Source organism: Telmatherina bonti (assembly GCF_933228915.1).
Source record: "Telmatherina bonti genome assembly, chromosome: 4".
Lineage (NCBI taxonomy): Eukaryota > Metazoa > Chordata > Actinopteri > Atheriniformes > Telmatherinidae > Telmatherina > Telmatherina bonti.
Window position 1 is genome coordinate 4064431 of NC_136622.1, and position 24725 is coordinate 4089155.

At 51.8% G+C, this 24725-nt stretch overlaps 1 protein-coding gene across 1 annotated transcript; it reads left to right on the forward strand.

Moving 5' to 3' along the window:
* Positions 1 to 272: 272 nt before the first annotated feature.
* Positions 273 to 24211, forward strand: ikbkg (inhibitor of nuclear factor kappa B kinase regulatory subunit gamma). Its single transcript, XM_079239247.1, has 14 exons — positions 273 to 580; positions 988 to 1127; positions 7118 to 7386; positions 10758 to 10832; positions 11058 to 11243; positions 14470 to 14531; positions 15934 to 16036; positions 16148 to 16263; positions 16350 to 16502; positions 18298 to 18370; positions 18448 to 18582; positions 19515 to 19651; positions 21517 to 21593; positions 23019 to 24211. Exons 2-14 carry the CDS (start codon positions 989 to 991, stop codon positions 23207 to 23209), a joined length of 1716 nt encoding a protein of 571 aa, XP_079095373.1. The 5' UTR covers positions 273 to 580; position 988; the 3' UTR covers positions 23210 to 24211.
* Positions 24212 to 24725: the final 514 nt, after the last annotated feature.

The following is a 24725-nucleotide window of genomic DNA, read 5'->3' on the forward strand; positions in this document are numbered from 1 at the left end:
AGCTCGAAAATGCTTTTCCCTGAGTTAGGCCTCGCAGGGAAACATTTGCAGGACTAGAAATGAGTTTTGGCCCTGCGATGGACTGGCGAGCTGTCCAGGGTGTACCCTGCCTGTCGCCCAAAGCCGGCTGGGATAGGCTCCAGCTTCCCCGCGACCCTGAATTGGAATAAGCGGTTCGGAAAATGAATGAATGAATTGATGAAATGAGTTTTGGTGACAGCGCTGCCTGCGAGGCTAAGCTGAGGGAAAAACAACACACATGTCCAGCGCTAACAACAGTCGCATCGGCTTTAAGAGACAAGCCCAGCTAAACTATCAGAAACTACACTAAAACCCGCTGTGGATGAAGCTACAGGACAGTAGGGAATGTGTCAGTGGAGTTAGACTGTTTGTCAGTGTTTATTGCTGTTTCTGTGAGTCAGCAGGCCGCTGAATGTGCCGACTCAGCGGTTGATACATTAGCCTGCTAGCTATTAGCTCCTTTTAGCCGCTTCAGCAGCTTTCTGACTCAGCCAAGCTCTGTTTGTCATATCCTGACCTCGTGTAACTCCGGATTACAAAACTAAAACAACCAGAAAAGGTAAGACAGGTTCTGTGTAAACGGGCTACATGTTAACATGTTAAACATGTTTAAGTCGCGAGGAAAACATCTGGGGGGGGGGGGGGGGGTCGTATCTGCGCTGAAAACTGACTTTTATTTCTTATTAATCACTATTTTCACACAAAGCCCCCCTTTCCTCTCATGGTGACATATGACGTCATGGCTCTCTGTCGCCTGCATGCGGGTTTCCGGTTTGCAGAGGAGAAAAAACACCGAGACAAAGCTGAAACATTTCAGAACATTTAACAGGCAGCCAAAGCCAGGACTGGAAGAGAAAGTAAAACTGTCCCCGCGCGCCGCTCCGGGCTGTGGTCGCACATGTGGGGCGCGCGCGTGAAGTGAAGGTGTGTTCATGACCAGCAGTAATGATGTGTGTGTCTCTGCAGGATGGTGCAGCCGCAGCCTGACGGCCCCATGCAGTGGGACATGTCTGCAGAGGACAGCGGAGGGGCCCTCAGGGTCCCACCGGAGCTGGCGGGGAATGAGGTGGTGACCAGGCTGCTGTGTGACAACCAGCAGCTGCGAGGTACCAGTATCACCAGTATACCAGTATCACCAATATACCAGTATCACCAGTATACCAGTATCACCAATATACCAGTATCACCAGTATACCAGTATCACCAATATACCAGTATCACCAGTATACGAGTATCACCAGTATACGAGTATCACCAGTATCACCAGTATACCAGTATCACCAGATCATGTCCCTATTAACCAACACACCTGACTGTGTCACATGCAGAACAACTCATGTCTGGTTTTACTGCTTCCCAGCATTCCCAGTTAACTTACTGGGCTCTGTTCCAGAGAGAGGATGTTAACCCCGCGGTGACACTGAGGCTGTTACCATGGAAACTGGTTCCATGGTAACAGCCTCCTGGCAGGCAGGTGTACCGTGGCCGTCCGTCCCCACCGTGGCCGTCCCCACCACGCCGTCCCCCACCGTGGTCGTCCCCACCACGCCGTCCCCGCCGTGGCCGTCCCCACCGTGGCCGTCCCCACCGTGGTCGTCCCCACCACGCCGTCCCCACCGTGGCCATCCCCACCGTGGCCATCCCCACCGTGGCCATCCCCACCGTGGCCATCCCCACCACGCCGTCCCCCACCGTGGCCGTCCCCACCACGCCGTCCCCCACCGTGGCCGTCCCCACCGTGGCCGTCCCCACCACGCCGTCCCCACCGTGGCCGTCCCCACCGTGGCCGTCCCCACCGTGGCCGTCCCCCACCGTGGTCGTCCCCACCACGCCGTCCCCACCGTGGCCATCCCCACCGTGGCCATCCCCACCACGCCGTCCCCACCGTGGCCGTCCCCACCGTGGCCGTCCCCACCGTGGCCGTCCCCACCACGCCGTCCCCCACCGTGGTCGTCCCCACCACGCCGTCCCCACCGTGGCCATCCCCACCACGCCGTCCCCCACCGTGGTCGTCCCCACCACGCCGTCCCCACCGTGGCCGTCCCCACCGTGGCCATCCCCACCACGCCGTCCCCCACCGTGGTCGTCCCCACCACGCCGTCCCCACCGTGGCCATCCCCACCGTGGCCATCCCCACCACGCCGTCCCCCACCGTGGCCATCCCCACCACGCCGTCCCCCACCGTGGCCGTCCCCACCGTGGCCGTCCCCACCGTGGCCATCCCCACCGTGGCCATCCCCACCACGCCGTCCCCACCGTGGCCGTCCCCACCGTGGCCATCCCCACCACGCCGTCCCCCACCGTGGTCGTCCCCACCACGCCGTCCCCACCGTGGCCGTCCCCACCGTGGCCATCCCCACCGTGGCCATCCCCACCACGCCGTCCCCCACCGTGGCCGTCCCCACCGTGGCCGTCCCCACCGTGGCCGTCCCCACCGTGGCCATCCCCACCGTGGCCATCCCCACCACGCCGTCCCCCACCGTGGCCATCCCCACCACGCCGTCCCCCACCGTGGTCGTCCCCACCACGCCGTCCCCCACCGTGGTCGTCCCCACCACGCCGTCCCCACCGTGGCCATCCCCACCGTGGCCATCCCCACCACGCCGTCCCCCACCGTGGCCGTCCCCCACCGTGGCCGTCCCCACCGTGGCCGTCCCCACCACGCCGTCCCCACCGTGGCCGTCCCCACCGTGGCCGTCCCCACCGTGGCCATCCCCACCACGCCGTCCCCCACCGTGGTCGTCCCCACCACGCCGTCCCCCACCGTGGTCGTCCCCACCACGCCGTCCCCACCGTGGCCTTCCCCACCGTGGCCGTCCCCACCGTGGTCGTCCCCACCACGCCGTCCCCACCGTGGCCGTCCCCCACCGTGGTCGTCCCCACCACGCCGTCCCCACCGTGGCCGTTCCCCACCGTGGCCGTCCCCACCACGCCGTCCCCACCGTGGCCGTCCCCCACCACGCCGTCCCCACCGTGGCCGTCCCCCACCACGCCGTCCCCACCGTGGCCGTCCCCCACCACGCCGTCCCCACCGTGGTCGTCCCCACCACGCCGTCCCCACCGTGGCCGTCCCCCACCGTGGCCGTCCCCCACCGTGGTCGTCCCCACCGTGGCCGTCCCCCACCGTGGCCGTCCCCCACCGCGCCGTCCCCACCGTGGTCGTCCCCACCGTGGTCGTCCCCACCGTGGCCGTCCCCCACCGCGCCGTCCCCACCGTGGTCGTCCCCACCGTGGCCGTCCCCACCGTGGTCGTCCCCACCGTGGCCGTCCCCCACCGTGGTCGTCCCCACCGTGGTCGTCCCCACCGTGGTCGTCCCCACCGTGGCCGTCCCCCACCGTGGCCGTCCCCACCGTGGTCGTCCCCACCGTGGTCGTCCCCACCACGCCGTCCCCACCGTGGCCGTCCCCACCGTGGCCGTCCCCACCGTGGCCATCCCCACCACGCCGTCCCCCACCGTGGTCGTCCCCACCACGCCGTCCCCCACCGTGGTCGTCCCCACCACGCCGTCCCCCACCGTGGTCGTCCCCACCACGCCGTCCCCACCGTGGCCTTCCCCACCGTGGCCGTCCCCACCGTGGTCGTCCCCACCACGCCGTCCCCACCGTGGCCGTCCCCCACCGTGGTCGTCCCCACCACGCCGTCCCCACCGTGGCCGTTCCCCACCGTGGCCGTCCCCACCACGCCGTCCCCACCGTGGCCGTCCCCCACCACGCCGTCCCCACCGTGGCCGTCCCCCACCACGCCGTCCCCACCGTGGTCGTCCCCACCACGCCGTCCCCACCGTGGCCGTCCCCCACCGTGGCCGTCCCCCACCGTGGTCGTCCCCACCGTGGCCGTCCCCCACCGTGGCCGTCCCCCACCGCGCCGTCCCCACCGTGGTCGTCCCCACCGTGGTCGTCCCCACCGTGGCCGTCCCCCACCGCGCCGTCCCCACCGTGGTCGTCCCCACCGTGGCCGTCCCCACCGTGGCCGTCCCCACCGTGGCCGTCCCCACCGTGGCCGTCCCCACCACGCCCGTCCCCCACCACGCCCGTCCCCCACCGTGGTCGTCCCCACCACGCCGTCCCCACCACGCCCGTCCCCCACCACGCCGTCCCCACCACGCCCGTCCCCCACCGTGGTCGTCCCCACCACGCCGTCCCCACCGTGGTCGTCCCCACCACGCCGTCCCCACCGTGGCCGTCCCCCACCGTGGCCGTCCCCCACCGTGGCCGTCCCCCACCGTGGTCGTCCCCCACCGTGGCCGTCCCCACCGTGGCCGTCCCCCACCGTGGCCGTCCCCACCACGCCGTCCCCCACCGTGGCCGTCCCCCACCGTGGCCGTCCCCACCACGCCGTCCCCCACCGTGGCCGTCCCCCACCGTGGCCGTCCCCCACCGTGGCCGTCCCCACCGTGGCCGTCCCCCACCGTGGCCGTCCCCACCACGCCGTCCCCACCGTGGCCGTCCCCCACCACGCCGTCCCCCACCACGCCGTCCCCACCGTGGCCGTCCCCCACCGTGGCCGTCCCCCACCACGCCGTCCCCCACCACGCCGTCCCCACCGTGGCCGTCCCCCACCACGCCGTCCCCACCGTGGTCGTCCCCCACCACGCCGTCCCCCACCACGCCGTCCCCACCGTGGCCGTCCCCCACCACGCCGTCCCCACCGTGGCCGTCCCCCACCACGCCGTCCCCACCGTGGTCGTCCCCCACCACGCCGTCCCCCACCGTGGCCGTCCCCCACCACGCCGTCCCCACCGTGGTCGTCCCCCACCACGCCGTCCCCCACCACGTCCCCCACCACGCCGTCCCCCACCGTGGCCGTCCCCCACCACGCCGTCCCCACCGTGGTCGTCCCCCCACCACGCCGTCCCCCACCCACGCCGTCCCCACCGTGGCCGTCCCCCACCACGCCGTCCCCACCGTGGTCGTCCCCCACCACGCCGTCCCCCACCGTGGCCGTCCCCCACCACGCCGTCCCCCACCGTGGCCGTCCCCCACCGTGGCCGTCCCCCACCACGCCGTCCCCCACCACGCCGTCCCCACCGTGGCCGTCCCCCACCACGCCGTCCCCACCGTGGCCGTCCCCCACCACGCCGTCCCCACCGTGGCCGTCCCCCACCACGCCGTCCCCACCGTGGCCGTCCCCCACCACGCCGTCCCCATCGTGGTCGTCCCCACCACGCCGTCCCCACCGTGGTCGTCCCCACCGTGGCCGTCCCCCACCGTGGCCGTCCCCACCACGCCGTCCCCACCACGCCGTCCCCACCGTGGCCGTCCCCCACCGTGGCCGTCCCCCACCGTGGCCGTCCCCACCACGCCGTCCCCCACCGTGGCCGTCCCCCACCGTGGCCGTCCCCCACCGTGGCCGTCCCCACCACGCCGTCCCCCACCGTGGCCGTCCCCCACCGTGGCCGTCCCCCACCGTGGCCGTCCCCCACCGTGGCCGTCCCCCACCGTGGCCGTCCCCACCACACCGTCCCCACCGTGGCTCGTCCCCCACCGTGGCTCGTCCCCCACCGTGGCCGTCCCCACCGTGGCCGTCCCCACCGTGGCTCGTCCCCCACCGTGGCTCGTCCCCCACCGTGGCCGTCCCCCACCGTGGCCGTCCCCCACCGTGGCCGTCCCCCACCGTGGCCGTCCCCACCACGCCGTCCCCACCGTGGCTCGTCCCCCACCGTGGCTCGTCCCCCACCACACCGTCCCCACCGTGGCTCGTCCCCCACCGTGGCTCGTCCCCCACCGTGGCCGTCCCCCACCGTGGCCGTCCCCCCACCGTGGCCGTCCCCCACCGTGGCTCGTCCCCCACCGTGGCCGTCCCCACCACACCGTCCCCACCGTGGCTCGTCCCCCACCGTGGCTCTTCCCCCACCGTGGCCGTCCCCCACCGTGGCCGTCCCCCACCGTGGCCGTCCCCCACCGTGGCCGTCCCCCACCGTGGCCGTCCCCACCACACCGTCCCCACCGTGGCTCGTCCCTGTAAAGATAGAAGTTTCCAGGTCGGCCTGAGTCAGACGGAGTTTCCTCTGAACACGTGTCTGCAGCAGGAGGAGAGGAGGATACTGAACCAGGTCCTGATCATACACACTGCGGCTTATGAAGTTCTTATTGTAGCGTTTCCTCTCATTATTCTGACTGGTTCATTTGGCATCAATCTGAGAGATAAAATGACAACGTTTGTTACCTCAGAAGGACTTGAGTGAATAAACAAGAAGCTTGAAACGAGAGGAACATTTCCCACCGTGCTGCCATGACGATACGTTATGACTGATCCGTTACAGCTTGGGAACCTTGTACATTCATACGTATCATAGTGTGTTATAAAATAACGCAGCAGGTTCCTGTCAAAATGAGTCAGCAGGTTATTTCTTTATGCAGTTTATTCTGGTTTGTTTTAGTCACACCTGAGCCAAACAGATGAGTCATTGTGCAGAAGTTTACAGGCGGTTTGATCTGTTTAAAGAGTGTCAGAGCGGGAAACACCTGCAGGAGTTAACCTGGTTTAACTGGGTCGAATCTAAAGTAACATAAAGACTAACTAACGTTTTATATGTTTTATACATTTATCAGGACGCACAGATGAGGAGAAGAGAAGTGTAGGAGGAAGGCTGAACAGATAGATGGAGAAAAGAGCAGGAAGACAATGGGCTTGTAATGGCGGGTGGACGCTGCTGCTCTTAGAGAGGGACCACAGGAACGGTTGTTACGCAGCAGTCAGAATGAGACATCTGCTGTTTCAGCTGTAGAGAAGCAGCGACGTGATGAATTGCAGGATGAGTGGGAAATGTCCATCTCTGGATTGTTCTGCGGGACGTGTGTCCCAAAGCATAAAAACTTCCATTATTTAGTGGCTGTGTGCCATTGGACAGATTTACTTTCTCTACTTACGATGCAGCTTGACAGCTGGACAGAAACGGTCTGGGAGGCGAAGCCAGACAGCCAACCAGCAGAAAACACAGGCAGTCCGTCCTGGAATGGCTGTTTCACAGCTGTACTGTGGCTGAAGGGTGATTGTTGTGGTAAAGGTAGTGAACACTGCGTTTAAATACGTCTGTGGTGAGAGCAGTGTCTGAAGGAAAACACGATGAATGTCAACAACCCGTCTGCTCTCCAGAGGCTCTGCGTCGCAGCAACCAGGCCCTGCGGCAACGCTGTGAAGAGATGGAAGGATGGCAGCGAAGAACGAAAGAGGAGCGGGAGTTTCTCAGCTGCCGCTTCCAGGAGGCTCGGGCCCTGGTGGAGAGACTGGCACAGGAGAACCATTCCTTACAGAGCATGGTGAACGGACCGAGCTCCTCTTCCTCCAACCACTCCTGCACCTCCAGCCAAACCGAAGACCTGCAGGGACGCCCCGCCAGGAATGGGCCGGTGGATGGACCGCAGGTCAGCTCGCTGAAAATACTGGCGTTTAGTCTTTATTTGTTGATGAAAACTTTTAGTTTCCTATTAACTACTTCTAACTAACTACTACTATTAACAGATTTAAATGTTTAGTTAGTCATGGTTTCCTACTAACTACTTCTAACTAACTGCTACTAGTCATGGTTTCCTACGAACTACTACTAACTACTTCATATACTACTTCTACTAACAGATGGAAACGTTTAGTTAGTCATGGTTTCCTACTAACTACTACTAACTAACTACTTCTAACTAACTACTACTAACAGATGAAAACTTTTTGTCATGGTTTCCTACTAACTACTTCTAACTAACTACTACTACTAACAGATGAAAACGTTTAGTTAGTCATGGTTTCCTACTTACTACTACTAACTACTTCTAACTACTACTACTACTAACAGATGGAAACTTTTTGTCATGGTTTCCTACTAACTACTTCTAACTAACTACTACTAACAGATGGAACCGTTTAGTCATGGTTTCCTACTAACTACTTCTAACTAACTACTACTAACAGATGGAAACTTTTTGTCATGGTTTCCTACTAACTACTTCTAACTAACTACTACTAACAGATGGAACCGTTTAGTCATGGTTTCCTACTAACTACTTCTAACTAACTACTACTAACAGATGGAAACTTTTTGTCATGGTTTCCTACTAACTACTTCTAACTAACTACTACTAACAGATGGAACCGTTTAGTCATGGTTTCCTACTAACTACTTCTAACTAACTACTACTACTAACAGATGAAAACGTTTAGTTAGTCATGGTTTCCTACTTACTACTACTAACTACTTCTAACTACTACTACTACTAACAGATGGAACCGTTTAGTCATGGTTTCCTACTAACTACTTCTAACTAACTACTACTAACAGATGGAAACTTTTTGTCATGGTTTCCTACTAACTACTTCTAACTAACTACTACTAACAGATGGAACCGTTTAGTCATGGTTTCCTACTAACTACTTCTAACTAACTACTACTAACAGATGGAAACTTTTTGTCATGGTTTCCTACTAACTACTTCTAACTAACTACTACTAACAGATGGAACCGTTTAGTCATGGTTTCCTACTAACTACTTCTAACTAACTACTACTAACAGATGGAAACTTTTTGTCATGGTTTCCTACTAACTACTTCTAACTAACTACTACTAACAGATGGAAACTTTTTGTCATGGTTTCCTACTAACTACTTCTAACTAACTAACTACTACTAACAGATGAAAACTTTTAGTTAGTCATGGTTTCCTACTAACTGATTAAAACTTTTAGTTAGTCATGGTTTCGCACTAACTACTACTAACTAACTACTAACAGATGAAAACGTTTAGTTAGTCATGGTTTCCTACTTACTACTACTAACTAACTGCTTCTAACTACTACTACCACTAAGAGATGCAGTGCAAAGCCTCTAAAGTAGACGAGCTTACTGAGCACTGAGAAGGCTACAATGTTGAGTTGAAGACTCCTATTGAACTGTAAAACACATTTAATCCAGAAACCTGGTCAGAATGTTGCACAAAGGCACACCCAGCACATGGAAACACAAACAGAAATAAAGACATCAAACAAAACCAACAAAGACATCAGGAAATACTACATTTTAAAATGCGTCTTTAGCAAACGTAAAAATGTCCAGCTTAGGAGCAATGCTCATATGAAGGGGAGGAACGACCTCCCCGCTGGCTCCGCCTGTTCCAGGAGACCAGCAAACGTCTTTGGTCAGAGGAGCCGAAGGATCTACGTGGACCGTGACCTGATAAAAGCTCTGCTCGGTAAGATGGGCTAACCCACAAACAAGGACTCGCTCCATGAAGTGTGTCTGTTAAAAGACGAGCGGAGGATGTGTGGACCAGCTGGAGGGGCTTGACGTAAAACTGGTCTAAACCAACCAAGAGAATGAATAAAAGCACGACATGCTGAAAGAAAAGGGTGGAAAAACACGGAGCTTCATACTGCGGTCATTACTTCCTTCCAACCAGGCACAGAGCCAGGCTGTCAGCAAGGACACAAGGTAGTCGTACTCCAACCAAATCGTGACACCAGCACGATGATGGACCGCACTGCACTTAAAATATATCTTTTAATGTTTTGATAACTATGGATATTGATCAATGAGGTTTTTTTTCAGTATGCTTTTTTTCCCCCTATATCATCCATCCATCCATCCATCCATCTTCTGCCGCTTATCCGGAGTCGGGTCGCGGGGGCAGCAGCCTAAGCAGAGAAGCCCAGACTTCCCTCTCCCCAGCCACATTTACCAACTCTGCGGGGGGGATCCCGAGGCGTTCCCAGGCCAGCCGAGAGATATAATCCCTCCAGCGTGTCCTGGGTCTTCCCCGGGGTCTCCTCCCAGAGGGACGTGTCTGGAACACCTCACCAGGGAGGTCCAGGAGGCATCCTGACCAGATGCCCGAGCCACCTCAACTGGTTCCTCTCGATGCGGAGGAGCAGCGGCTCTACTCTGATCTCCTCCCGGATGACCGAGCTCCTCACCCTATCTCTAAGGGAGAGCCCGGCCACCCTGCGGAGGAAACCCATTTCAGCCGCCTGTATACGGGATCTCCTTCTTTCGGTCACGACCCACAGCTCATGACCATAGGTGAGGGTAGGAACGTAGATCGACTGGTAAATGGAGAGCTTCGCCTTCTGGCTCAGCTCCTTCTTCACCACGACAGACCGGCGCAGAGTCCGCTTTACTGCAGACGCCAGAGCTTGCAATCATGACCAGATGAGCACCTGCCCCACGACCCAACCTGCATAAGATGTTTAAGAAAGATGGATGGATTACTGGGCTTCAGAATGGTCTTAACTTAACTTAATCTCTGGATGGGATTTTCTCCATGTTGTATTATTGTTTCATAACCGATTTCCTGAGTTGTGCTTCTTGAGAGTTTGAGCCCTGAAATTGAAGGAAAAATGAGGCTGCAGGACAATCATGGCAGATTGGGACATACTGAACTGAACTGAACTGGCCTCAGACATTTCCATCCCAGCAACCTAAAGTTTTGCACCTGTTGGGTTAATAACGGGGGAAATCTCAGAATTTCCTTCCTGTCCTCCCAGCTGTTTGTTTGAAATAACAGGAAGGATCCAAACCACTCAGATACTGTGGGACAGAGATAATTCCCAGTCTAGTTTAAACCAGAGCTTCCTGAACTCCTCAGCTTCCAGCCGTTTGGTGTTAAAATGTGATTCTAAAGTTGTCTTCCAGCCTCCAGCTTTGCAGGAATCAAACGCTTGGTTTTATCAGCGGGCTTTGAGCTGTGCAGTCTGTCAGCTGCAGTTTTATTTCAGCTTCACACTGACCTAATCCTGCTGTTACGTCTGTCAGACTCTGGATCACTGGGAGAGGAAGCGAGTGGAAGAGACAGAACAGCAAACACAGACCACGCCGCCTCGCAGCCTGGTAAGATGCATATCTGCTCACTTTTCCATCAGCTTAGCTGAGCTCAGGTTTGCAGACCCTAACCCACCTGTGTTTTAACAAATGTTTTAACAAGGCTCACATGTGACGACATAAACGCTGAAGTTTTACTGTAGTTCACATCCAGTAGTCGTGTTCCTCCTCGCTGCTGATTTGGCATCATTTGTTCAGTTGAGCCGGAGTGTCTCTGCTCCCATGTCTCTGCAGCCAGTGGAAGGCGGAAACGATGTCCTGCACTGGCTCAAGACAAACAAAGAGAAACTGGACGAAGGGATGAAAGAACTGAGGAGGAAGAACGATGAGCTGGAGAGGGAGAAGGAAGAAGGAGAAAAGGAGAGGGAGCGAATGCGTCGTTGCATTGACCAGCTGCGCGCTAAACTCGTCCAGACACAGGTAACGCTATCAGTGTTCAACACTTCCATCTATTTCCTGCTTTTAGTCTAAAAAACTACAAAAACATTGCAGTTAAATAATAAATTATGTATTTTTTTCAATTAGCTTCACTTCCTCAATCAGTTTGTCTCTGTCATGAGATCTGGTGACAACTGGTTCGATCCAAAACAGGAAAGCTGTGAAAGTTACAGAAAGGCAAATATTTCAGTTGCAGGGAGAACGCTAAGCTAGCATGATGAGGGACCATGTTTTTAAGGAGCTACAGCTGCTCTTCAGGCGGCTGCAGACGGTGTAGAGGCTGCAGACGGCTGCAAACGGTGTAGAGGCTGCAGGCGGTGTAGAGGCTGCAGGCGGTGTAGAGGCTGCAGGCGGTGTAGAGGCTGCAGGCGGTGTAGAGGCTGCAGGCGGTGTAGAGGCTGCAGGCGGTGTAGAGGCTGCAGACGGTGTAGAGGCTGCAGACGGTGTAGAGGCTGCAGACGGCTGCAAACGGTGTAGAGGCTGCAGGCGGTGTAGAGGCTGCAGGCGGTGTAGAGGCTGCAGACGGTGTAGAGGCTGCAGACGGCTGCAAACGGTGTAGAGGCTGCAGACGGTGTAGAGGCTGCAGGCGGCTGCAGGCGGTGTAGAGGCTGCAGGCGGCTGCAGGCGGTGTAGAGGCTGCAGGCGGTGTAGAGGCTGCAGGCGGTGTAGAGGCTGCAGGCGGTGTAGAGGCTGCAGGCGGTGTAGAGGCTGCAGGCGGCTGCAGGCGGTGTAGAGGCTGCAGGCGGCTGCAGGCGGTGTAGAGGCTGCAGGCGGCTGCAGGCGGTGTAGAGGCTGCAGGCGGCTGCAGGCGGTGTAGAGGCTGCAGGCGGCTGCAGGCGGTGTAGAGGCTGCAGACGGTGTAGAGGCTGCAGACGGTGTAGAGGCTGCAGGCGGTGTAGAGGCTGCAGACGGTGTAGAGGCTGCAGGCGGTGTAGAGGCTGCAGGCGGTGTAGAGGCTGCAGGCGGTGTAGAGGCTGCAGGCGGTGTAGAGGCTGCAGGCGGTGTAGAGGCTGCAGGCGGTGTAGAGGCTGCAGGCGGTGTAGAGGCTGCAGACGGTGTAGAGGCTGCAGGCGGTGTAGAGGCTGCAGACGGTGTAGAGGCTGCAGGCGGCTGCAAACGGTGTAGAGGCTGCAGGCGGTGTAGAGGCTGCAGACGGTGTAGAGGCTGCAGGCGGCTGCAAACGGTGTAGAGGCTGCAGGCGGTGTAGAGGCTGCAGGCGGTGTAGAGGCTGCAGGCGGTGTAGAGGCTGCAGGCGGTGTAGAGGCTGCAGGCGGTGTAGAGGCTGCAGACGGTGTAGAGGCTGCAGGCGGCTGCAAACGGTGTAGAGGCTGCAGGCGGTGTAGAGGCTGCAGGCGGTGTAGAGGCTGCAGGCGGTGTAGAGGCTGCAGGCGGTGTAGAGGCTGCAGGCGGTGTAGAGGCTGCAGGCGGTGTAGAGGCTGCAAACGGTGTAGAGGCTGCAAACGGTGTAGAGGCTGCAGGCGGTGTAGAGGCTGCAGGCGGCTGCAAACGGTGTAGAGGCTGCAGGCGGTGTAGAGGCTGCAGGCGGTGTAGAGGCTGCAGGCGGTGTAGAGGCTGCAGGCGGTGTAGAGGCTGCAGGCGGTGTAGAGGCTGCAGACGGTGTAGAGGCTGCAGACGGTGTAGAGGCTGCAGGCGGCTGCAAACGGTGTAGAGGCTGCAGGCGGCTGCAAACGGTGTAGAGGCTGCAGGCGGCTGCAAACGGTGTAGAGGCTGCAAACGGTGTAGAGGCTGCAGGCGGTGTAGAGGCTGCAGACGGTGTAGAGGCTGCAGACGGTGTAGAGGCTGCAGGCGGTGTAGAGGCTGCAGACGGTGTAGAGGCTGCAGGCGGTGTAGAGGCTGCAGGCGGTGTAGAGGCTGCAGGCGGTGTAGAGGCTGCAGACGGTGTAGAGGCTGCAGACGGTGTAGAGGCTGCAGGCGGTGTAGAGGCTGCAGGCGGTGTAGAGGCTGCAGGCGGTGTAGAGGCTGCAGGCGGTGTAGAGGCTGCAGGCGGTGTAGAGGCTGCAGGCGGCTGCAGGCGGTGTAGAGGCTGCAGGCAGCTGCAGGCGGTGTAGAGGCTGCAGGCGGCTGCAGGCGGTGTAGACGCTGCAGGCGGTGTAGACGCTGCAGGCGGTGTAGAGGCTGCAGGCGGTGTAGAGGCTGCAGGCGGCTGCAGGCGGTGTAGAGGCTGCAGGCGGCTGCAGGCGGTGTAGAGGCTGCAGGCGGTGTAGAGGCTGCAGGCGGTGTAGAGGCTGCAGACGGTGTAGCGGCTGCAGGCGGTGTAGACGCTGCAGGCGGTGTAGCGGCTGCAGGCGGTGTAGAGGCTGCAGGCGGCTGCAGACGGTGTAGAGGCTGCAGGCGGTGTAGAGGCTGCAGGCGGTGTAGAGGCTGCAGGCGGTGTAGAGGCTGCAGGCGGTGTAGAGGCTGCAGGCGGTGTAGACGCTGCAGGCGGTGTAGAGGCTGCAGGCGGTGTAGAGGCTGCAGGCGGCTGCAGACGCTGCAGGCGGTGTAGAGGCTGCAGGCGGCTGCAGACGCTGCAGGCGGCTGCAGACGGTGTAGATGCAGAGGGAAGTGTGTTTTTCTAGTTCGCAGCTTTTCCATCCTCTACGAGGAGCCAGAACTTTGTTCTTGTTCTTGTGGCCTTGAGAATAAAATGCCGTCATTTTGTTCTGGGGGACGTGATTGAAGACAGTTCTCGACACACCGGGCTGCAGAAGTGTTTTCTTGTAGGGCTTCGAGAAGTATTCTGTGATTGGTTGGACATTTGAGGTGGGCGTGGCCTCTTTTACTACATTATAATGCATAAAAAGCATTTTTCTTCCTAAGAATAAAATAAAATCTTGAAATTATTCTGCTCTGTAACAAATAAATGATGGCATGAATTCTGTTTTCACCTCACGCAATCAGAATATGGACTTATTTAGAATCATTTTTAAGGTTTAATCATTGTCTGATTTTGTTTTTTACTTTTGATGTTTTATTGTTTCATCTGTTGTAAAAGTTCATTGTGGTTGTTAGATAAAAATTTATTTTCTGCAGATTTTGGCAATTTTATCACTGAAGGAACCAGTTAAAGTAAAAGATTGAGCTTTACGAACCTTTAAGAGTTCCCAGCAGGCCCATCAGCAGGCCCAGCCCCTCTAGCTGCCACGTCTTCCTGTGACATGTGTGATGTATGTACCAGACTGTAGCGGCTGCTGTGCATGTTTTTCAGGCGAGCGGCGGTGCTGAAGAGGTTGTCCATCTGCGCTCGGAGGCACAACACTCGTCTGACTGGTACGACACGTTTCCTGCTGTCATACAAACTTCGTGGTGTCACACTAACATGACTAAACTACTTTCTGCTAAATGTTAAACTATTTCATTCTCCTCTGCTTGAAACTTTGAGATGTGGTCTTCCTCCTCTTCCTCCTCGCTGTGTTTTTGTTCCCTTTTCCAGCTCTAGCCTGGCTAAACTGACAGAGCAGCTTCAGGCCACACAGGGCAGGTGAGCCCACAGCTCTGTGTGGCTTTCTCTTCTCACCGTGCATGCAGCAGCACTCCTGCTTCCCTCTGTTTGTCTCCTGGGTGTTTGTTTCCATACACTTTAGTTTTCTCTTATGTTCTTCATTTTGAATGTTAAACATTGTCAGACTCAAACATAAGTAAATAAATAGATTTGAAGAATCTGTAAAGACTGATGGCAAACAGAATCACCACACAGAACTCAGAACATGCCAGTCCACATGAAGACAGAGCCTTCAGAGTAAATCCAGTGTTGAGTTGGAGAACTCCTGCATGTGCATGCTCAGCTGCACAGAAACGGACCTGAAACCAGAACAATCTCAGAGGATGACGAGAGCACGACGTGTTGGAAACAGCTGTTTAAAAAATAATTTGATGCAAAGAAATAGTTTTTTAAAAAAAGTTCAATATTTCAAATGATCCTTCATGTCTGTCAGGAAATCATTGGCTCTGCTGTGGTTTTATGTAACCTCAGCACAGCTTGTTAGGCAGTGTAGACAAGCATAAAAGAATAAATAGAAATGGATTTTAAATCATGTAAAATCCTGTTATTTAATATTAGTTTCTTTATCATTATTGATGCAGAAATCTAAGCTACCACTTAGCTTATCATTACAGTTTGTAGTTAGTCTTTGGATTCATTATTGATGCCCGTACATTCAGTCTATGCTTCACATGTTCGTTCTGGAAACTGCTATGGGAGTAAACAAGATATAATTTATATATTTTAATCTACAAACGTTAAATCAACACAACTCTGTGTAAAATGTGAACTATTTTCATTTTCATAAACATGATAAAACCCTGTGATGGACCGGCAAGCTATCCAGGGTGTACCCTGCCTTTCGCCCAGTGACTGCTGGGATAGGCTCCAGCTTCCCGCGACACTTCATCAGACGTAGCGGTTATGATGATGAATGAATGATAAACATGATACAACTGTGTTTTCATTAGTGTAGAATTTTACAAATAAAAAAAAAATCTATTTTATGTCTGATTGTTTTAAAAGGAGAGGTTTATATCTGCAGGTGCTTTGGATCATCCAAAGAGTGATGTGTTGTTGTGTTGTGTACATTGCAACTAATTAATCCATTCACTGAATGTTAAATATCCACCTTAGAGAACGCTGATAGTTCTGCCATCTGCTCAGCTGACAGGTGAGTTTTATGTGCAGGTATCGGGAGCTGGAGGAGAAGCTGGATTACCTCCAGAAGAGCTCTGCTCAGCGTGACAGAACAGAAGCTCTGCTCAAACAGAAGGACAAGGACTGTGCCCAGGTATGACATGACCAGCTGGGATGTCTCATCTCAACAACTACTGCAGCTGTAAATGCTTAAAATGAACACTCTGTGGCAGGCAGACTTGACATATGCCTTCTCATTTTGCAGCTGGCCAAGGACTGTGAGTCCCTGAAGGCTCAAGCAACTTCCCTGTTAGGAGAACTGAAAGAGAGACAGAGCTGCTTGGAGAAAAGCGAGCACGAGCGCAAAATCCTGGACGAGAAGTACGCTGTCGTGTCACATCAGCATGAATGTATTTATTTGCCTCCTTTCTGCTAACCTGCTGATACTTTTCTTTGTACATGTGCAGGCTGAGCAGTAAGGCGAAAGCCTTGCAGGTGACGGAGCGGGAGCTTGAGCAGCAGAAGAAGCAACATCATGTGGCTATGGACAAGCTGCTGTTACAGACCCAGAGCCTGGAGCAGGCCCTGAAGACAGAGAGACACGTCGTCACAGAAGAGAAGTGGGTTCAGCACACACTGAGATTACGCTGACATAACACTGGGATCACACTGCAGTGATACTGACATTACACCATATTTACACCCTGATTACACTGTGATAACACTTAATTACCTGAGATTACACTGTGATAGCACTTAATTACCTGAGATTACACTGTGATAGCACTTAATTACCTGACATTACACTGTGATAACAATTACCTTGGATTACACTGTGATAGGATTTAATTACCTGGGATTACACTGACATAACACTGAGATCACACTGCAATGATACTGAGATGACACCATAATTACACTGTGATAGCACTAAATTACCTAAGATTACACTGTGAAAACACTTAATTACCTGGGATTACGCTGTGATAACACTTACTTACCTGGGATTACACTGTGATAACACTTAATTACCTGGGATTACGCTGTGATAACACTTACTTACATAAGATTACACTAACATTACAGAGATAACATTGAAAACACTAAAATAAAACCAGATACCAGTTTTTGTTTGATTTTAAAGACTGCAGGTTATTTTTCCTAAAACGCTGAGTCCGTTTACATGAGTATCAAATTATGGGAGTATCTGGGAGTAATCATGTTGCTGTAAGTATATGATCTCATATGTCTACATGTACATCTAAAATACCATATTCAAAAGATCGTTGTCTATATTTACCAGTCCAATATCGTATATATTAGAATGTATTAGCTGCTAATGTGACCTTACACAGTCTTAGCGTTAGCTGGTGATGTGACCATCCACAGTCTTAGCATTAGCTGCTAATGTGACCGTCCACAGTCTTAGCAATAGCTGCTAATGTGACCGTCCACAGTCTTAGCATTAGCCGCTAATGTGACCTTACACAGTCTTAGCGTTAGCTGGTGATGTGACCGTCCACAGTCTTAGCATTAGCCGCTAATGTGACCGTCCATAGTCTTAGCATTAGCTGCTAATGTGACCGTCCACAGTCTGAGCATTAGCCACTAATGTGACCGTCCACAGTCTTAGCATTAGCCGCTAATGTGACGTCCGCAGTCTTAGCATTAGCCGCTAATGTGACCGTCCACAGTCTTAGCATTAGCCGCTAATGTGACCGTCCACAGTCTTAGCATTAGCCGCTAATGTGACCGTCCACAGTCTTAGCATTAGCTTCTGATGTGACCGTCCATAGTGATATAATTTAATGCTAACAGTACATGGCTGCTACTGTGAGAAGGACAAAGCCTCCAACCTGAAGTTTTTGAACAGTTGAATTGAAGCTCATAGGCCGATTCTCATCGTAGCCATCTTTGTAGCGTCACGCGTGTCGTCACTCTGGGGAAAATACAATCATGGCAAAGAGAGCTGAGAGGGGGTCTGATGTCGTCTGTCAAACTTCAACTAGCTAACAGGAGCTAACTGGCTAGCAGAGGTAGGAAAGGACACAGCCTTAATAAAACCTAAATTAAAGATTAAAATACTTCTGATGGAATGAGTTATAAAAAGTTCACTTCCTCAGTTGTTTTGAAGGTAACCTTTTAAACCCAAAACGTTTTTAGCAGCATGCTGTAAATTTTTATTTCTGCTGTGAAGCTGATATACACTGATAAATCAAAGAAAACTTAAAAAGGAAAAAATCTTGATCTCTGAACTTTATGACTGGAAATCTGAGTTATTACATTTGAATATATTAAAGTCAGTGTGTTTTGCTTGTTTCTGTTTAGCTCAGCTCTGTCATTATATTTATCAATCTGTGCTCCAGAAAGCAAATGTGTATACTGAGGTTCTGCTTCACTCTTTGTTTTTCTCAGGAAGAAACTGACCCAACTGCAGCATGCTTACACGTGTCTGTTCAGAGATTATGATGCTAAACTGAAGAGTGAGGTAAAAATCCATTTCAGGATGTGTTCACTCCCCTCCATTTCGCTGTGCGTATCTGAACCGTGCCGTGTCTCTTCCAGGGAGGAGATCTCTGCAGTCGACTGGAGGAGGCGGAGCGAGCGCTGGCTCTGAAGCAGGACCTGATTGATAAGCTGAAGGAGGAAGTGGAGCAGCTGAAAGGCTCGCTTGAGACTGTCCCTGTCCTCACTGCGCAGGTACAGTCGCACAGCTGATGCAGCTGGAGACCTTTTACCTGTTGTTCCTGCAGAACGCATTCTGCTGCTGCTGTTTGGTCTGCCTCATGACCCCAGCCCCATTCAGTCAATGGAAAAAGAGGCGTAACATGCTGGAAAGTTTACTGTCTGGCCTGTGCTCAGACTGGGCAGATTCTGGTTAAAACACACACAGTGGTTAGTGTGTTTTTATCTAGTATCCTGGTGTCAACGCTCCCTCTGTTCCCAACACAGTGATGTTGCTTCTGGACACTAACGACCAAACATGCTGACTTTACCTATAGTTACTTTTCCACAGCAGAAAAATACCTTGTTAATGCATCCAAATCCCAAACATCCTGTCTTTAAATCCAGCTCCGTTTTGAGACGTAGACTGTCCTCCATTAACTGAACATGCTGATACCTGCTGCTGCTGTGGTAAAGCATCACTGCTGAGCCTTTCATTGTCTGATCCAACCATGTCACTAATCAGTTGTTGGTAGTCAGTCCTGAAAACAACACTAAAAGAGCTGTAAAAATGATATATAGAGGACGTAAAACGCTTTCTAATGGAAAGACGCGGGGCTTACATCAAATATAATGGAGGTAAAGATCTGCATGGTCTAACTGGTGTAGAGTCTTAAAGCATGTTGAACAGGGTGATCCAACCAGTTCCATTGCAAATGAAACCGTCTCTATGTATGGCTTGACACACCTGCTTAGATTCCTTTCTGCACCAGTTTTCAGCTTTTCAGCATGCTGCGGGGCGAAACGCTCTCATCTGCTGATACTGGAAGAAGCTGCATCAGTGTGTGTGTTTGGCTGCAGGGAGGAGCTGGGAGCTCCGGTGTATCGGTGGTCTGCAGCACACTTCTTTACATGCATACTGAAGTGACTCCAGACAGGTAACGTCCCATCTCCCTGTGTTTCCTCAGGCGGAGATCTACAAGGCAGATTTCCTCGCAGAGCGAGAAGCAAGAGAGAAGCTGAACCAGAAGAAGGAGGAGCTGCAGGAGCAGCTGAATCAGGCCTTGGCTGACATTGACAGGCTCAAGCAGGAGGCAACATCACGGTAATTCCATGCTGAACAAGTTACTGAACAAATCCAGGATTAGCTGCTTGAAAGTGTCACAGGAAAGCCTTTGTGATAGTTTGGAGACATTATTACAGGGTTCCTGCAACAAACTCTGATTCAGAACTTTAAGTTTAAAGGGACATTGTGTGATATTTTCTCATTTAGTGGCCTTCAACGCCTCCATTTATATGTGTTATCATTGGTGTATTATGACCTCCGCTAACAACCCGACACATTGTCATGAAAGAAAAATTTCAGATTTGTTTATACATATGACAGGTAAGCCGGTAGAATGCGCCATGTCAGTCTGCCATTTTGAAAGTACAGCCGCCAGTAAGGGCCAAAAAGTACCCAAGCACCTAAGGTGTTTTCCCTGCAAGTCAGCACAGTGATTGAGACGCCAGCTCGCTACCCGGCAAGTTGGAAAATTTGTTTAACATTCATTCACAAATAATGCAGCAGGAGCCGTTTTCACCATCATAAAAAAGGTACCTATCAAGCAGCGTGACCAGAGGATTAACATCGGACTATCGTCCGCAGGTGGAAAGATATCAGCAAGAAAAAATATTTTAAGAGATCGTAAAGTTGTCAGCTTTCTAGCTGTCTACTCCACAGGTACCTCAACTGCTTAAAGTAGCCTGAAGCTAACTGTTTTCATCCGGTTTTGTAAGACAGTGTTGCTCGTTGCCATGGCAGCATAACAGCAGGTTCCCAGTCTTAGGAGGACGGGTTGTGGAGATGGTTGGGACACAGTATCACCGATGATGGTGAAATATGAAAGTGTTGCAGTGAGTGTGCTGTCAGGTGATCGAGCCTGAAAGATAAGAGTGTTGAACGGAAGTGCCACCCCCTCCTTTTAACAAATTCCAATGAAAATGTGATTTTCTGAAAATGCATATTTCGTCACAATATGAAGGAGATCAGGGAAGACGTGCAATGGTTGGTTTCTATAACAGCATAAGAAAACTTCAGCCGTGGAAAAATGCAAACGTGAACAGCATGGACCTTTTTATTCTTGAAGATGTGGCGTAACCGCTGGAGCATTAATGCAGAGAGAAACAGCCGGACCGCTGCAGAGTGCCGTCAGAGCCGCTCTGTCCCTCTTTCAGAGATCTGGAGCTTCATCACGAACTAACTGATTAATTATTTAATCCGGTTTTAAACAATATGATGGATATTTTATCTGCAATGACTGATTTCCACTAATGATCTCTGTAGAACATGAACATATTACAGTAGTGAGATGGGGAGACTTTTTTTTTTTCCTTTCTCCATTTTCTACTCTGGTTATTGTTCTAAATTAAGTCTCTATTGTTCTAAATTAAATTAAAATTAAAAGCCAGCGCAGTGGTTTAGAACTATTCTGCTATTTGACGCAACTTTTTTTAACTGGTGTCCAATATTACTTTTTAACGGACACCCTGCAACCTATCAGAATCGAGGATTCACCCAGACCATGGTAAAAGTGAACTTATTGGACTGCAGAGGTTGGGATTATGTTTTGCAAGTCATCTCCATGCCATGAACTTGTTCTGCCCGTGCACTAAACCAGGTGATTCCAGTCTGCACAGTGAATTAACCAGTTTCAGTCGCTGAGCAGAACAAACACACAGCATGGAGACGGCATGTTGAAGTGACATCGAGGCTTTTTGATTCACTGCAGCTCCCGTTGCTGTAAAAGGTGTTGGAAATGGTGAGGAGGCATCATTCGTTTCAGTAAGACACACAATTTTAACGTTAGATGTGAGTAATTCTTACACAGTGTCCCTTTAAACGGTCTTAAATTTAACGTCCTGAAACCTGCAGTACCGTCTTACGAAGTCATTATTAAGCAGGAAGTTGTCACCGTTCTCCTGTTTCAGTGCACGTATGGAGCAGATGAAGCTGAGACACCTGGAAGACTTTCCTTCTCGGCCCCCGCACATTCCCCCTCCCCAAGGTATGTTACAGCCGTCCCACATCAGCATCCATTTCCCATCAGTTCATTGGATTATTTGATTGATTTTGTGGATCAATCTGTTGCACAAAATGGCAACTAGGAAATGGACTTCTTTCTTCCAGTCTCCCACACAGTACAAGGACGGTACTCTATACGTATGAAGGGGAGACCTGCAAACGTTTCCTTCTTTTAATTGATGAAAAACCTCATTTGCATGTCAGACAGCGATCACTTCTGTAAGTTGAAGGTTCGTGTTTCGTCCAGCTTTCTGAACATTTTCTCCTCTTTCTCATTCTGTTCAAGTCTTTGTTTGCTGCTTCAGCACAAACATCTAGACTACGTTCCTCATTTGGCTCTGATACAACCCGACTCTGCTAGAGGAAACGGGCAGCAACATTAAAGACAAAGAGTAAATGGTAGAAACACAAAGTTCATTAAGGAAACAAAACCAAAACGCCAGGAACAAAAAGAAGCATTTTACTTATCAAAAACACGACCAGGTATCCCAACCCGGTCGGTCCACTACAAGGACGTCACCAAAACATCAAGCCTCTGATGGTAAGCTGTGCTGAACACAGCTGCTCTGTTTGTCAGGTTCTATAGCAGAGCTCCAGCCGGACAGCAGACGGTTGGGCCAATCACAGGCGAGATATCCCAGATCTCACCAATCGCAGACAGGTGATGGCACACAGCCGGGTGTGTGCTGTTGAGCCAGGTCTGTTTTTATCCAAATAAAACAAGAGTCCTAGGCCTGGGCCCATAACACCTCCCTCCTTTTAGACAGAAACCAAAATGTTTATGACAAAGACACCCTGGACAGGGCATTGGAGGGGAACTTGGCTGCACCCTCTTTGTGTTTCATTTCTTGTGCAGTCAAAGCCCAACACATAAGCCTCTGATTGTGGTTGTACATTTGAGCAAGGAATACAAAGATATGGTCTGATGCGTATCTTGGGTCCAGCCCTGCACCCGTTGTTGTGTTTACAAAGTGTCTAAATACCAGGTCAGCTGGACTAGGCAAGTGATTCCTAGGTGGACTCCTGAGCAGCAAATGGAACGAAAGGAAAGCCTTCATCCCAATCTTCTCTACCTCTGTGCAGTATTTACGAAGCATGGACTTTAACGTCTGATGCCAGCGCTCTCAAGCAGCTTGAAATTGCGGGTGGTTCACACTGGAAACTGTGTGTTGGATATTTAGCTCGCTAAGAACTTGTTTGAAACTTTACTGGATCATGCTTCATATTCTCACCGTCCTGTAAGAGCGGAGAGTTGAAGAGTTTGGTTGGTAAAACTCTAAACCAAAGTGTTTCTCAGTTGTCTAAATGGGACCAGATGGTGCAGTATAGCCTTCACAGATCCCTCGGAAAATGTCATATTTTGTACCTCCAGCAGTTACAGACTTCTGCTTTCTCTGCTTTTCCTCAGGAGTGTTCCCTGGTGCAGCTTTCAATACAGTTCCTCCGGCTCCCTCTTACCGTAATCAGGGTTTGGTACCTGTCAGCGATCAAGGAGCAGCAGGAACAGAGGAGCTGCCAGATTTATGCTGCCCAAAGTGCCAGTACCCGGCTCCAGATATGGACACACTGCAGATACACGTCATGGACTGTATACAGTAACATTTACATACTGCACACCTTGCTGTAGTTTAGATATTATATTTACATTCAGTGTGTTTGTGCTCAGCTCTGTACACAGTCTGGAAAAACCTGTTTGGTTCTTGCACCTTATGCAACGACAGATACACAATGTTGAATCTTACTGTTAAATGAATCAAAACAAGTCATATGAAGGTAATCAGCTGACTGTATGAACAGACGAATGACAAGAGCACAGATCTGAATATGATTCCCCACAACTGCTCCACGGTTTAGTTTCTGCTGTAGCTACTTTTCCTGTCATCAGCTGAGCCTCTGTTTGCCGACCACCTGAAGTGGCTTCCTGATGCAAATGGCCGTCAGTGATTTCACATGATTCCTGCTTTACTTGACTGCAGGATGCCTAAACCTCATGCCGTAGAGTTAATCTGCATACTTTGACAGCACAATTCGTGCAGGACATGAGTAGATATTGGACCTTATAGAAAGTGACAATTCAGATGGATAGTTTCCTCTAAAACTGGAGAAGATGCATGTAAATGACCTAGTGAGCTTTAAATTATAAAGTGAAAAATGTGTTTTGGTTGTAAATGTAGCTGTCTGCTTTACATCAGAACATTATTATAATGTATTAGAGATGGATTTCCTCCTGATGGAAAAAAGTAGCCATTCTCTGTGTTCTGTGCCTGTGTCCATGTTTGAGCCGCTGCTTTATGATGATGCTATTATGACCTGACCCACCGCTGCATATTCTGTCTTATCTTACCTGTGGCAAACAGCTATTTATCTATATGAATGTAAGCAGTTTCTTTGCAGTTTTTGTGAATATTGTTTATATTTGTTGCAAAGCTTCAAACTGTTGGGTATTAAGACAATAAATCAGTTATTCAACTGTCCGTGTGTTTTATTGTCAGTGTGTTGTATTAATTAGTTTATATTTTAGTGTTCCACTTCCTGTGTAGTTTCATGTATGTGGAGCTGCGACTTGTGTTGCTTTGATTTGTAACTACTAAATTATAGTTTAACATGAAAATAATTGTATATATAAAGAGAACCATATTAAACAAAAACACCTGAGATGTTGTCGATGCGTGTTCTGTACGTCAACACGTTACGCTACGTCACTGTACATCAAGAGTGGGACTGGAAATATGAATTTGTAAACCTTTGCGCTTTTTTATAAATGATAAAACTATTAATTTTTACAAGTACTGTAGGAATTTGAGTACTTTGTGTAAATTATGCTACAGCTGTCGGGAATCCACCAGCATTGACCCGTAAACGTGACTTTAGGGAGGTTTTTTTTTGTTGTTTTGTTTTTTTCTTTTAAAAGGACTGGCATCAAGAAAAAAGACTTTCTTAGTACATAACTACTTCAAAGGCATTTAGATACAATAAAAAAAACTGAGCTTAATAGCTATCCCAAAAACAAAAAGAGGTTTAGGTTTGAAAATAATGCATAAATTAAATCGATAAGCATAATGCCGAAAACCTGTGTAGAAAAAGTACATAAAATGAAAAAAGAACGAAGTCTAAT

Bases quoted from the DNA above. Each gene is read 5' to 3' on its own strand.
- ikbkg (XM_079239247.1), top strand. From the start codon at position 989: ATGGTGCAGCCGCAGCCTGACGGCCCCATGCAGTGGGACATGTCTGCA. The intron at 10,833-11,057 runs GTAAGATGCATA...ATGTCTCTGCAG, and splicing joins CCACGCCGCCTCGCAGCCTG to CCAGTGGAAGGCGGAAACGA. The intron at 16,503-18,297 runs GTGGGTTCAGCA...TGTTTTTCTCAG, and splicing joins CACGTCGTCACAGAAGAGAA to GAAGAAACTGACCCAACTGC.